Source organism: Sphaerodactylus townsendi, linkage group LG10 (assembly GCF_021028975.2).
Source record: "Sphaerodactylus townsendi isolate TG3544 linkage group LG10, MPM_Stown_v2.3, whole genome shotgun sequence".
Classification (NCBI taxonomy): Eukaryota; Metazoa; Chordata; class Lepidosauria; order Squamata; family Sphaerodactylidae; genus Sphaerodactylus; species Sphaerodactylus townsendi.
In genome coordinates this window covers 75,854,922-75,869,100 of record NC_059434.1, presented here as the reverse complement: position 1 = coordinate 75,869,100, position 14,179 = coordinate 75,854,922, and the positions used below count along the sequence as shown (strand labels likewise).

Below are 14,179 nucleotides of genomic sequence, written 5' to 3'. Positions count from 1 at the left end.
GTGTGCTATGCCAGCATATCTTGGAGTTACGCCAGTGTGGCAGCTGCCTGAATGGTTTCGTGTGGGCTGTCCGCCTGGAATTGGGCTGTCAAAGAGCTTCTAAATGCTGATTTGGCCTATGTTTTCATTAACTTTTGCCTCTGAAATTGCTGACATGGGGCGGTTTTGCACTGGGTCATTGCTTCCGCTCAGCTTTTAACTGCCTCGTGTCCTCCCTTCTTCGCCCTGCTTACACACAGAAAACCAGTGCAGTTAAAAAGCCAAGATGCAAAAAAAAAAAAACCCTGCAAGGCAAACCCACTTAGGAACAATGCTGGTAGTTACATAGTCACTTGGAGCATGAATCGGGGAGACATCGGAGATTCATGACTGGGTATCCAGAGATTTTCCTTTCCATCCTGATAAAAGATTTGCATTGGAGCTGGAAAACTGGGATTGAGAGAGGTTAACTTTCCCCTCCTTATTTCCAAAAAAAAGAAATCTGTCCCTGATGCTGTTAACCCTGTTAGAAAAATACATCTTTTTCTCTTGATTGAGGCTAACAGAGGAAAAAGGGAAGGAGTAGGAGAGAGAGCCCTGATCCAAATCTCCTTATTACTCTATGACCGATCAGCCATTTTAGTGTCTCCTCAATTTGCACACTTAATTTGCAGGTACAATAAAAGAAATTCCTCGACCCATATCAGTAGCAGAACTTTGCCTGCCATTATTTCATCTGACTGATTCAGAACTGGAGGCTTAATAATATCTTGGAAAATGGACTCTGACATGCTATATCAGTGGTTCTCAACCTTCCTAATGCCACAACCCTTTAATACAGTTCCTCATGTTGTGGTGACCCCCAACCCTAACATTTATCCATTTTACAGATGGAGAACACTGATGCAGAGAGTCTTAGGCGACCCCTGTGACCCACAGGTTGAGAACCACTGTGCTATATGGTTTGAACTGTTTGTAGCAGATACAGAGATATTTGATTTGGGGGTTCTTTTTCCTTTTCTTAAAACCTAACCGAGTTTCTTGCAAGCAATAGTTCTATGGTTCCAGGCTGGCAGCCAACATGGCCGAGTTTGTGTTCCAATAAAACCCTGCCAGAAATGTCTTGAATTTGGGGGCGGGATTGGACAGAATCAAATGTGACACTGAAAATTCCATGAACAGAGCTGCTCACATGGTTTCTCCCACATTGAACAGCAGGTGCATATGTGAGGTAGCCAACCTTCAGGTGGCCCCTGGAGATCTCCAGATCACCAAGATGGTTTGTCTGGAGAGAAAATGGCAGCTTTGGAGGGTGGACTCGATGACATTATACACTGTTGAGATCCCTCCCCTTCCCAAACCCCACCCTTCCCAGCCTCCAGACCCAAATCTACAGGAATTTCCCAACCTGGAGCTGACAGTCCTATGCACGCAGGCAAAATTTGGGTTAGGACTGTAGTCAGAGAGAAGGGGGAAAGGATAGGCCCCACTCTGCTCCGAACCTGGGGACACTCTATTTTCTCCATTACACAAAACAAAAATGCCAAAGCCCACACTGTAAACGGAAAAAATAACGACAGTTGACGGAGTATTGTATTATAAAACCACAAACTAGAAATTCAGAAAAATCTTGCACGTAGAACAGAAATTCAAAGAAAGAAAGAGGAGTCATTTAAGAGCATCCATTTTAACAGAGGGCTAGGTGGGAATCAGATTCACCTTCTCAACTGGTAAGATACACAGGCTGGCCTTGACATTTTTATGGGATCGTGCTAGAAGGCGTAGGTATGAAGAAATCCAGTGTGTACGTTTTGCCACCAAGTGTATAATTTACTGAAGGAACTTTTTTCCCCTCAGCGTTTTGAATTTTAATTGCTGGCAGCTGCCACTTTCTCTGTTGAACCTTAAACCATCTGGTCAGTGAAAGCATGTGAGGCCATACATTTTCCACAGGCTTTATGTCCCACAGACAAAGTGAGGGATGCCTCCTTTTTTCTGATAGCGCATGTATTCTTTTATTGGTTCTGTGCAGGCAGCTATTCAACCGGAAAAGATTTCTTTGCCATGGAGATAGTATGATGTAAAACAGGCTGACCAGACGTCCCGCTTTTGGCGGGACAGTCCCGCCTTCAAACAATTTGTCCCGTGTCCCGCAGGTTATTTCAATTGTCCCACTTTTGGGGAGGCTGCTGTGACTGCTCTTCCGGGCTGTATGGCTTGCCGTGTTCTAACTCGCCATACAGGGCGGGAAACCACACAGCACCCGGTGACCATCTGGTCACCTTAATGTAAAAGGTTTTTCAAATACAAGAAATGTTTAAAGAGTACAATAAATGTTTGTACAAACTATTTAAAACATTTTTTCCACTGAAGTGTTTAAAACATATGGAAAATAGGACAAAATGGCAGAATTTGACCAGATCTTGTTTTCAGTCATACTCTGTAATGCAAAACATCTTGAAAAATTGGCTCTATTGTCATAATAGGCTCTATTGTCATAGGCTCTAAAATACCCTATTTCTGAAACCTACCCCCCAACGTCTTCTGTTTAAAACTCTGCCTTTTGTAACTAATTGGGACTCAACTCATTTTCCCCACAGCCATAAACTAGCTGTAAGATTTGGCATTTGAGAGGTCCCCAGGGGCCTGATTAGGCTTAGGATTGGGGTGGGAGGCCGGTGTCAGCAAAAGGTCCTTCTTCTCCCTTGCTGCAGTAATCGGCCCCTGCAGACCTTTAAAATGCCATTCGTCATAGCTGCAGTGTGCCTTCAAAGTGCCACATGCCTTTTGGCTTTAAATCTCTCTTCCAGTTGAACGTAACACTCCATGTATCTGGTAGAGTGATTCACTGAAGCTTCTGCCATTATAAATCTGGAATTGCCCTAATACTATATTCTTATGTGGTTACAGTGTACTAATATGGCTGCCCAGAGGTGGGATCCAGCAGGTTCTCACAGGTCCCCAAGAGTAGGTTACTAATTATTTGTGTGTGCCAAGAGGGGGTTACTAATTGGTGATTTTGCCACGTGATTTTTGCCTTAGTTATGCCCTCCTCTCAGCAGTAGCCAGCTGGGTGACCTTGAAGCAGTCTAGCAGGAGGAATTTACCCGGAGCTCTGGCAGCCTCCTCGGCCCACCTGTGTGCACCTTGGCTCTCGCTTGTCATGATGAGGGTGGAAGGGCAAGGAGATTGTAAGCCCCTTTGAGGAATGCAGGGCAAGGACCTCGAATGCCCAGCCCCTTTTCCTCAGTACCTGCCCCACTGCAGCCCCATTGGAGAGACCACAGTTTGAATCCCACCACCATGGGAACCTGTTACTAAAATTTTTGGATCCCACCACTCTGGCTGCCCCTCTGAAACTTGAGAAGAGGGCAAGGTGGGTTTTTTTCTCTTTTAGGACAGGTGGCAGTCCTTCGTTTCCTTTTCTTCTGCCTTCCTGCCATCACAGAACCGCTAGATGTACTCTGGGCAGAACACTCCCCGTCTTCTGTTCAAAAATTTCCTCTGTAACATTTACATTTTTGACTGCAGAGGGCTAGTTAGACTAACTGTGTCCATCTGTCATACCAAAATAAGTCCTGTGACATCTTCAAGACTTAACATTTATTTCAGTGAGGGCGATAGGATATTCACAGTCTACTCCATGGGTGGCATTCTGTAGAACAGTGCCAGAAGCTTGCATTGTGTGAGTGAGTAAATTAAAGACCCTGCGAGGTGATGATTGGCAGGGACAGCTCAAGGTATTTGTCACCCCAAGCAAACCACACCCATCACTTCCACAACCAGCCGTGTCCAAGCCAGCATTGGTGGGATGCCAGGAGGGGATGTCCAACTACTGATAGCTGAGTGTGACCTTGAGCCCTTTCCATATGTCGGCGCTGTCCTTGTTCCACACAAGCCATCGTTTGTGTCGCTGTCTGGAGAGCTGGGCCTGGTAAATCTGTGATTTTCTCCCCTTTTCTTCTATTGTATCTCTCTCCCTGTAGAGGCAAACGGGAAACTTACAGAAGAAAAATCAGAAGACACAGATTGTGATGGATCGTCTTTGCCTGAGGATTTTCCAGAGGTAAATTAAATGCGACGTTGATAGTAGCCATTTTTTCAAATGTCAACCATTTTAGCACAAAATTTCAGAAATGTTCCAGTTCTTCCCATTTGCTGTGGCACACAACTGCCCAGAGCAATGGCTAAGAGCAGGTGCACTCTGATCTGGAGGAACCAGGTTTGATTCTCCACTCTGCCGCCTGAGCTGTGGAGGATTATCTGGGGAATCCAGATTAGCCTGTACACTCCCACACACGCCAGCTGGGTGACCTTGGGCTAGTCACAGCTTTTCGGAGCTCTCTCAGCCCCACCCACCCCACAGGGTGTTTGTTGTGAGGGGGGAAGGGCAAGGAGATTGTAAGCCCCTTTGAGTCTCCTACAGGAGAGAAAGGGGGATATAAATCCAAACTCTCCTTCTTTCTGTCTAATTTTATTTTGAAAAGAAACAGTGTCTGCACTTCTGCTCTTACCCACAAACTCTGATGCTGCCTGCTGATAGAAAATTCCCCTTCAGGATTGTTGTGTTGGGCAGAGGCTAGGAGGGATGGGTTGGGGGGACATTGTTATTAAAAATAAGCATTTTGCAGACCACGAAGCAGGCTAATCGTGTTGGGAGTTCCCAGTCTTCCATAGCTGCAGTTGAGAGATGCCCCTCTCAGCATGTTGTACTGGGTTACGAGCAGACAGATTCTAATCTGGAGAACTGGGTTTGATTCCCCTCCACTTAAGCGGTGGACTCTAATCTGGTGAACCAGGTTTGTTTCCTCACTCCTCCACACGAAGCACGCTGGATGACCTCAGGCTAGTCACAGTTCTCTCAGAACTCTCTCAGCCCCATCTATCTCACAAGGTCTTTTGTGGGAAGGGAAGGAGTTTGTAATCCACTTTGAGACTCCTTACAGCTGAGAACAGCGGGGTATAAGTCCAAACTCATTTTCTTTAAACTAATCTACTGCAGAAAATTGGGAACCATTTATTTTATGTTAAAGTTTTTCCCCCTTTTCTTTTATAACTCACAGAAATTATGTTAACTTGTTTTTTTCTTCTTTAGCCCCCACCACAAATAAATGGCTGTGAAGAGCACTGTAATGACAAAGGGGTTTCTGAAAGGTGAGACCTTTTCACAGAAATGTGCTCTGCCACCAGTAATGTGTTTCTAGCTCCACAAATAAATGAAAATAAAGTGTAGACAACCTGTACATAAGGCATGTATACCGTATATACTCGTGTATAAGCCAACCCATGTATAAGCCGAGGCACCTAATTTTACTGACCAAACCTGGGAAAATTTATTGACTCGCGTATAAGCCGAGGGTGGGAAGCCGGGAGGCAGAAGGAGCTCCTTATTTGGGCAGTGACATCAGGGGGAGCCCAGCCAGCCGGAGGCAGAGGGAGCTCCTTATTTGGGCAGTGACTCCCCCTGATGTCACTGCCCAAATAAGGAGCTCCTTCTGCCTCCCGGGGTTTGAGGTTTCCCCTTCACCCTCCAAGGAGGGCAGCAACAAGCAGCTTGTGCAGCCGCAGGGAGGTCGTCCCGGCCACGCCACCAGCCTCGGCAGAGGCCTGAAGAGCCAGCTGTTAAGAGGTGACTCGTGTATAAGCCGAGGGGGCATTTTTCAGCCTTAAAACAGGGCTGAAAAACTCGGCTTATACACGAGTATATATGGTATGTTAAAAATATGTTCCTTTTACTCATATGTAAGGAAAGCGTGTCATTGGGGAGCCTGTTGCTTTCATAAGGGTGGAAACAGTTGTGGATTTCCCCCAAGTCAAGATCAGTTTTTCAATGACATCATAAAATGGAATGATGGAGTCAAATTCTAAGCAAGATATTTGGATCATTCAAACATGTGCCATATACTTAGACCTTTGGCCCACCTAGCCGAGTATCATTTCTACCAACCGGCAGTCACTTTCTAGAGCCTCGGGAAGAGAAAGTTCTTTCTCCAAATCTACTGCCTGAGATCTTCACTAGAGGTGCTTGGGACTGAACTATGAGCCTTCTGCATAGATGCAGGGGAAACGTTAGGAGCAAAAGCTACCAGACCACGGCCACACAGCCTGGAAATTCCACAACAGCCAGAAGCCTGTTACCTTTCTATTATCATTTTTTTCATGAACACAGAATAGCTTTCATAGCCATTGCTCAGAGGCTTATCTAAGAAAAATGTAGCCAGGTGCAAAATCCGAGCCCCCACCCCCACCCCGGTATGGGCGGCTGCCCTCCCGCGCCATGACCAAACAACTTTTTTTGCACCAGGTCTTGAAGTCAGTGTATGGACCCGGGGGGGGGGGGGAGGGATGTGGGGGCGGTTTTCTACCACCCACATGACTAAATGGCGACAACCCGGGGACATTTGACCCTATATGTCCCCCTGGGTAGTACACCCCTGTCATTGCCAACAGCCATGTTAACAGCTTATTACCCCCCAACCCCTGTTGCTCAATGCCTGTGTCCCTCTGGTGCCCCAGAAGTGGGGGACCTGCCTCACTATTAGATCTAAGTTTCTTGAGTCAGTCTTAGCCAGCCTTGACCTGGGTCCAGTAGTGGAGAACATTATTTTTCTTCTACCCTCTGGCTTCTTCGTGGGCATTATCTGCTATGAAAATCTATGCAAAAAGTTGCAGTCGGAGCCGAATTTGTTGCAGGCTGATGAGTGTTTTGGGACCAGCCTATTATTTTGCTCCTTATTAATGTGTATCTAATCGGTTTATGTCGTTCTCTTGTGAACCCTTGCATTTTATGTATTTTAACTTAACAATTGTAGCAGCCTTTGGCCATGTGCGATAAATTGTATTACTGCTGCACAGGAGCCTTATTAAAAATAAGATCCTCATTATGAAGCTGGGTCCTGTTTGCTTTTTAACGACTCCCTTGTTTGGACTGCTTGTCTTTTTAAAGGTTTTTGTTTGCCTAAGGAACTATTTGTGTCTCTTAAGATTACCTCGGCAACCTTCAGCAGACCAAGATGAGGATGAGATTACTTGGGGAAGTGAGGAGCTCCCAATTGAATCAATCAACCAGAAGCAACTTGTTGAAGGTAAGCAGCAAGTTGGACCTGCCTATCCTGGTTCCCGGCATTCTTTGTGGCATAACCAGGGCCCATTATGTATTCCGCTCCTAGCTCCTGTTTCTCTTTGCATAAGCATTGAGAGGAAACATAAGAAACATAAGAAAGAGCCTGCTGGATCAGACCAGAGTCCATCTAGTCCAGCACTCTGCTACTCGCAGTGGCCCACCAGGTGCCTTTGGGAGCTCCCATGGAGGTGAAAGCAATGGCCTTCTGCTGCTGCTGCTGCTGCTCCCGAGCACCTGGTCTGCTAAGGCATTTGCAACCTCAGATCAAGGAGGATCAAGATTGGTAGCCATAGAGCGACTTCTCCTCCATAAATCTGTCCAACCCCTTTTTAACGCTATCCAGGTTAGTGGCCATCACCACCTCCTGTGGCAGCATGTTCCAAACACCAATCACATGTTGCGTGAAGAAGTGTTTCCTGTTATTAGTCCTAATTCTTCCCCCCAGCATTTTCAATGCATGCCCCCTGGCTCTAGTATTGTGAGAAAGAGAGAACAACAAAACAGGATCATGAGGCTGGCAGTTGTGGGTTGTCCAGGCTGTGTGGTTGGGATCTGGTAGTTTTAGCACCTAGTGTTTTACCTTCCTCTGCGGCTGGCATTTTTAGAGGTGTGACATGGTAAGACGTCTTTCTCTGTGCCAAGGAGAAAAAACAACACCCTCTTCGCTGCCCTACCCTACCCCCCCCCCCGGGTGGTTGGGCCATGAACTGTTGGTTTGCCCCCTTCCCTCTCCAGACTCAGGATGTGTATTTACAGCTGTCGCTGCTGAAAGGCCTCCTTAGCCTCTCTGCCAATTTTTTATCCAACCTGCCTCTGAAGATGCTAGCCATAGATGTGGGTTAATCATTAGGAGAAGGGCTTCACAGCCTGGAAAACCCACAACTATCAGTTTATTCTGGCCATGAAAGCTTTTGACAAGATGAGGCTGCTCTTCAGTGCAGGGGGATTCCTCTGTGTCCCAGAATCCTTGGCTTATTCCTCACTACTGTTACACCTCCTGGCGTTCAGCTCTCTCAGTTGTAGCCTTGACATCGGTGAGGTCATAACTGGCCCTTCCCCTTCCTGACACATGACTCTGATCTCAAGGGCTGGCAGGTCAGTGTGGCTCCATGGTAGAGCATCTGCTTGCCAGGCCCAAGGTCCCAAGTTCAGGCCCCAGCATCTCCAGTTAAAAGGAACCACTGATGGGAAAGACCACTGCCTGAGGCCCTGGAGAGATGCTGCCAATCAGAGCAGACAGTACTGACCCTGCTGGACCAATGGTCTAATCCAGTGTAAGGCAGCTTCGTGTGTGTTCATGTGAGTCCCGGGTCTGGAAAGATTGGAGACCAATGTTTGACAGCATTCAAAGCACTTCACATAAATTATCCTGCATTCCTTACGATAACCTTGTAATTGAAGACACTGTCCACATATTGCCGGGGAAGAGCTTGCAGACGAAAGATCAGTTTGCCTAAGACCACCTAGCGGGTTTATGACTAAAGAGATGTTTGAACTGGGACATTATTCTGTGATTAAATAATATGATTTGTATGCCATCTTTATTCATTCAAATGGACTCAAGGGCTTCCCATCTTGTACTCTGGGCTACTGTAAAAGAAGTAGGAAAGTTAATAGAAAAGCAGGATTCCTCCATAGTTGGGTGGAGGGGAGATCGGACTAGAAGTGCAGGTATAGAACAGGGGTCTGCAACTTGCGGCTCTCCAGTTGTTCATGGACTACAAATCCCATCAGCCCCTGCCAGCATGGCCAGTGACATGCTGAGCAGTAAGTCCATTCAGCCATTAGAAACACTAAGTTGAACAATCTCGAATATTAAGGTTAACATGGACACTGTATTTAGGGCATGGCCATGCAGCGGGGGGCTGATGGGAATTGTAGTCCATGAACAACTGGAGAGCATGAGTTGCAGACCCCTGGTGTTATAGAATATTAGGTTAACGCTGGACACTGTATTAGGGCTTGCAGCCATGCTGGCAGGGCTGATGGGAATTGTAGTCCATGAACAACTTCGAGCCGCCAAGTTGCAGAACCCCTGGTATAGAATATTAGGTTAACATGGACACTGTATTAGGGCACGGCCATGCTGGCAGGGGGTGATGGGAAATGTAGTCCATGAACAACTGGAGAGCTGCAAGTTGCAGACCCCTGGTATAGAATATTAGGTTAACATGGACACTGTATTAGGGCACGGCCATGCTGGCAGGGGCTGATGGGAATTGTAGTCCATGAACAACTGGAGAGCCGCAAGTTGCAGACCCCTGGTATAGAATATTAGGTTAACATGGACACTGTATTAGGGCACGGCCATGCTGGCAGGGGCTGATGGGAATTGTAGTCCATGAACAACTGGAGAGCCGCAAGTTGCAGACCCCTGGTATAGAATATTAGGTTAACATGGACACTGTATTAGGGCACTTCAAAGAAACACTTCCCCTAAACAGTTATAGGTGCTTTGATTCAGCAGTTAGCATCTCAGCTTTTGTGTTTGATTTCCCTGGGATTTAAACACGACTAGTTTTCTCCGACCCAGCTTTTTCAGGCAAGCACAATCCCAGGCCTTACGCTCTCCCCATCCAGTCTACCTTTTCCAGTTCAACATGACTCACTTCCTCCCCTTTGCATAAGAAGCTAGCGGCAAAATTAATGATGCATGAAGTTATTTATTAGATTATTAACTGACATTTGCAAGAGGGGGAGAGAGAGAGATGCAAACACTCCAGGGAGCAGATGTGAAGTGATGGAGATGTGGCAAGGGGGGGGAGGGGGGGACGGTTTGCCCTCGAGATTGTTGATGAAGAGCCCTTCAGGAAAGCGATAACTCTTGTGTGTTTTAATTAGCTTGTAGACAACCCGAAAACTGGGTGTGCTGCCGTACAAGAAAACTTGGTCGTGCTTCACAGACCTGCACAACAGGAGAGCCTGCCCTGTTCCTGGATTTTTATAGGTGCCAATAAACCTGTTTTCTTCCCGTGCCAGATCGCCCGTTGGTAACGAACGAAGAGCTTGTGGCACTTCCTGTAGTCCAAGTGCTTCCTTCCGGCAACTATACGGGGTCGAAGCTGAAGTCAACAGTGCAAATGCTGCGAGACTTGTTGGAACAGGGAGTCCCTTCTAAGGAGGTTGAGGTCAGCAAGCACTCTACTTCCTCCCGGAAAGCTGGTTAGGGAGGGTTCGGTTCACTTCCTCACCACAAGGGGATGGACTCTCATATCTCTCATATCAGCATGAATCATACTTAAATCTTGCTGCAAGACAGAGATGGAGACTTGGCCAGCAGGCTTCATGGCTGAGTGACGGGTATGAAGAAGAAGAAGGAGAGTTTGGATTTATATCCCTCCTTTCTCTCCTGCAGGAGACTCAAAGGGGCTTACAATCTCCTTGCCCTTCCCCCCTCACAACAAACACCCTGTGAGGTAGGTGGAGCTGAGAGAGCTCCGCGAAGCTGTGACTAGTCCAAGGTCACCCAGCTGGCGTGTGTGGGAGTGTACAGGCTAATCTGAATTCCCCAGATAAACCTCCACAGCTCAGGCGGCAGAGCTGGGAATCAAACCCGGTTCCTCCAGATTAGATACACGAGCTCTTAACCTCCTACGCCACTGCTTCTCCCTGAACCCAGGACTCCCCAGGCCTGGTCCACAGCTCATGCTACAATTGTACCTCCTCCCACTCACTCCACCACCATCTTTATTCGCCTTTGTTGTTCTTGGAGGAAACAATTAACTAAAGTTTCCTCTGAAGGTATTACACTGACAGGTGGTGACCAGAAAAAGGTCATCCAGTGAGCGTAACGTCAGCTTGGGGATTTGATCTTGGATCTTGCTGGTTAGACAGTTATCCCTTCCAGCAAGCCTTACGTCATCCATTTGCCTGTTTACAGAATCTTCAAGACCTGAAGCCCTTGGATCAGTGTTTGGTGGGCCAAACAAAAGAAAACAGGAAGAAGAACAGATACAAGAACATCCTGCCCTGTAAGTCCCAATGTCCAGAAGATTTTGTTAATTGTTAACGATCGTTTAATTAAGATTGACTGCCACTCATGAATTCTTTGTGCTGGAGATAGCTGTGTTGATGCAGTTTGGAAGGGTGCAGGAGGAGACAGGCTGTGTTGAAGAAGGGCGGAAGATATCTTTTTATGGCCTGGGAGCCTTGAACCAATAGCAGGCTGTATAATTGTGACCCCACCACACTAAGTACACCCTGACCTTTTCCCACACAGGGTTTTTTCGTCATTTTAGCCCTTGATTTTTGCATGCATTTGTGGGCCTTGAGTTTACACTTCTTCTTTTTCTGATTTGCCTTGAGTTTACACTTCTTCTTTTTCTGATTTTGTTTTTTTAAACCACTTTCACCTCATTCTTTTTCTGGAAGCTGATTTCGTGTCCCCATTTTCCTTGTGCAAAATATTTCTGCTCTTACTGTTGTGGTTTCAGCTCGAGTATGGAAACAGAGCCCGTAGATTCTAGCCTGAACATTCTCACAACAGCTTCGGCATCTGTGGCTGGCATCTTCAGAGGACCAGCCACAGATGCAGGCAAAACGTCAGGAGAGAATGCTGCTAGAACACGGCCATACAGCCCGGAAACCACACAGCACCCAAGTGATTCCGGCCGTGAAAGCCTTCGACAATATATTTCTTCTCTGTTTTTTCACCCTGCCCATCCCCATTCACTTCCAGCCCACTTTTCCTGACAGGACTCTGGTGGTCAAACCATCACCACTTCTGCTGCCGACCTTGAAGATGAGCAGTTTCAGTTTCTTTTTGGAAGTGGTGCTAAAAGAATCATTGCTAGAGTGTTGGAACAAGCTTAGCAATAGGACGTGAAGGCAATCTGGCTCTGACGTCTGATCGCCAGGGTTGTTTTGGCTGATTTGATTGGCTAGGCGGGTGTCCCCCAACTCCCTCACCGCTCCATGTGCTTCCCTCCCGAAGCGGCTTGCTCAGTGAAGAAGACAAACATCCCAGATAGAAGAAGTGTGCCGTTCTTGGGTCAGGAGTATACGATAGCTTAGAAGAAGAGTTTGGATTTATATCCTCCCTTTCTCTCCTGTAGGAGACCCAAAGGGGCTTACAATCTCTCTAGTTCTTGCCCTCACAACAAACACCCTGTGTGAGGTGGAGTGTAGAGGTTGAGAGAGCTCTGAGAAGCTGTGACTTCAGCTCCAGCCACCTAGTCACCCAGTGGCATTGTATTGTGGGAGTGTACAGGCTAATCTAGAATTCCCCAAGTAAGCTCTCCACAACCTCAAGTGCCGCAGAGCTGGGAATCAAATCCGGTTCCTCCAGATCAGAGTGCACCTGCTCTTAGCCACTCTTAGCCACTACACCACTGCTGCTCCCTTAGCAAGTTTGTTCACGGTTCAGTCTGCACTTGGCAGAGTTTCAATAGTTTGCATTAAGCAGCTGATATGGTCTAAGACTGGAGAAGCATTAAATGGATCTCCTACTCTGTAGCATTGGCCCCTGAAAGTAAAGTAATGGTGGAAAGCGCCTCCAAGTTGCAGCCAATATATGGCAACCCTGTAGGGTTTCCCAGCGATGTTCAAAGGTGGTTTGCCATTGCCTGCCTCTGCATCACACCCTTCACTTCCTTGGTGGTCTCCCATCCGAATGCCAACCAGGGCTTGGCCCTCCTTAGCTTCCAAGATCTGACGAGACTGAACTCGACTGGCCCATCCAGGATCAAGGCTGAGTACAGTTACTTCCTTGTAAGTCAGGGCAAAAGTGTGATATCACATTTGAAAAGTGGAACTTGAGAGGAACTTGAGCTGTTCTAACCTTGTGTGTTTCTAGAGCAGTGATGGCGAATCTTTTCAAGACCGAGTGCCCAAATTGCAACCCAAAATCCACTTATTTATCGCAAAGAGCCAACATGGCAATTTAACCTGAATACTGAGGTTTTAGTTTAGAAAAAAACGGTTTGGCTCGAGTAGCTGTTACTCAGGTAAGGCTTGGTAAACAACCAGCTAGTCGTTGAATGGTGCGTGCCCAGCATGGCCCATTGGCCACAGCCTATATGTGTGTGTGTGGGGGGGGTGATTTCTGCTCGCCCTCCACATGATGAAATCTGTCGCGTGAGATTGCCCTGAACAGAGGCTCTGAGTGCCACCTCTGGCCGCGTGCCATAGGTTCGCCACCACTGTTCTAGAGGGTCAAACTGGAAGTAACTGGAGCAGCCGTGCAGATAGCACGCAGTCTAGACCTCTGGTAAAAATCATGATTTGCCTGGATGACTGGATGAGTCTTGGATGGCCGTTGCATTCAAGTGAATTCCAGAAGTGCCAGTTGGACCGCAAAGTGACTTGAGCCCCTTCTCAGCCGGGCGTTGCACATTTCCTAAGAGCAGAAACATAAAGTTCCCACAAGATTCTTAACATAAAAACACCCCGTGTCAAGCACAGGACTGGTCACTCTGACCTGTCTTCCCAAATGATCCGTGAGCAGTTTATTGCACTGTCCTGATTTGTCGTCTCCTTCCAGGAGTTTTAGCATGAAAGTGAGCTGCTCATTAAACCTGTACTAACCTTTGCTCCAGCCAGACACGTCTCTCCACCACCACCCCTGTGTTTTCTCAGGAGGAAAAATGCTCATAATGACCTTTTGTGTACACTGGAGTTACTTTTGATTTTCTTGGGAGTCATTCCACAAGAATTGGGTTGGGCTGGGGTCTTTCGCCTGTCTCCCTCCATGTGAATTTTTACAACTGTGGAGTCAGTTTATATCAGTGATGGCGACCTTTTCGAGACCGAGTGCCCAAATTGCAACCCAAAACCCACTTGTTTATCGCAAAGTGCCAACACGGCAATTTAACCTGAATACTGAGGTTTTAGTTTAGAAAAAAACAGTTGGTTCTGAGGCGTGCGTTACTCGGGAGTAAGCTTCGTGGTAGTTGGTGGATCTGTTTTGAAGCAACTCTTCCAATGGGTGAATCACGACCCTAGGAAAGTTTACTCAGAAGCAAGCCCCATTGCCAGCAACCGAGCTTACTCCCAGGTAAAGGATCACGCTTTAGTTCTTCGCCACATGAAAGTCAGTGGGGTTTAACAGCCATCAGGTTACCTACACTGCTTCCCAAA

General features: G+C 47.1%; 1 protein-coding gene across 1 annotated transcript in view; it reads left to right on the top strand.

The window, feature by feature from the left end:
* Nucleotides 1-14,179, top strand: part of PTPN13 (protein tyrosine phosphatase non-receptor type 13) — a 187,154-nt gene that overhangs the window by 167,673 nt on the left and 5,302 nt on the right. The window contains 5 exon segments of the mRNA XM_048509456.1: nucleotides 3,966-4,045; nucleotides 5,075-5,133; nucleotides 6,964-7,064; nucleotides 10,082-10,230; nucleotides 10,983-11,073. Coding sequence (XP_048365413.1) covers nucleotides 3,966-4,045; nucleotides 5,075-5,133; nucleotides 6,964-7,064; nucleotides 10,082-10,230; nucleotides 10,983-11,073 — 480 coding nt within the window.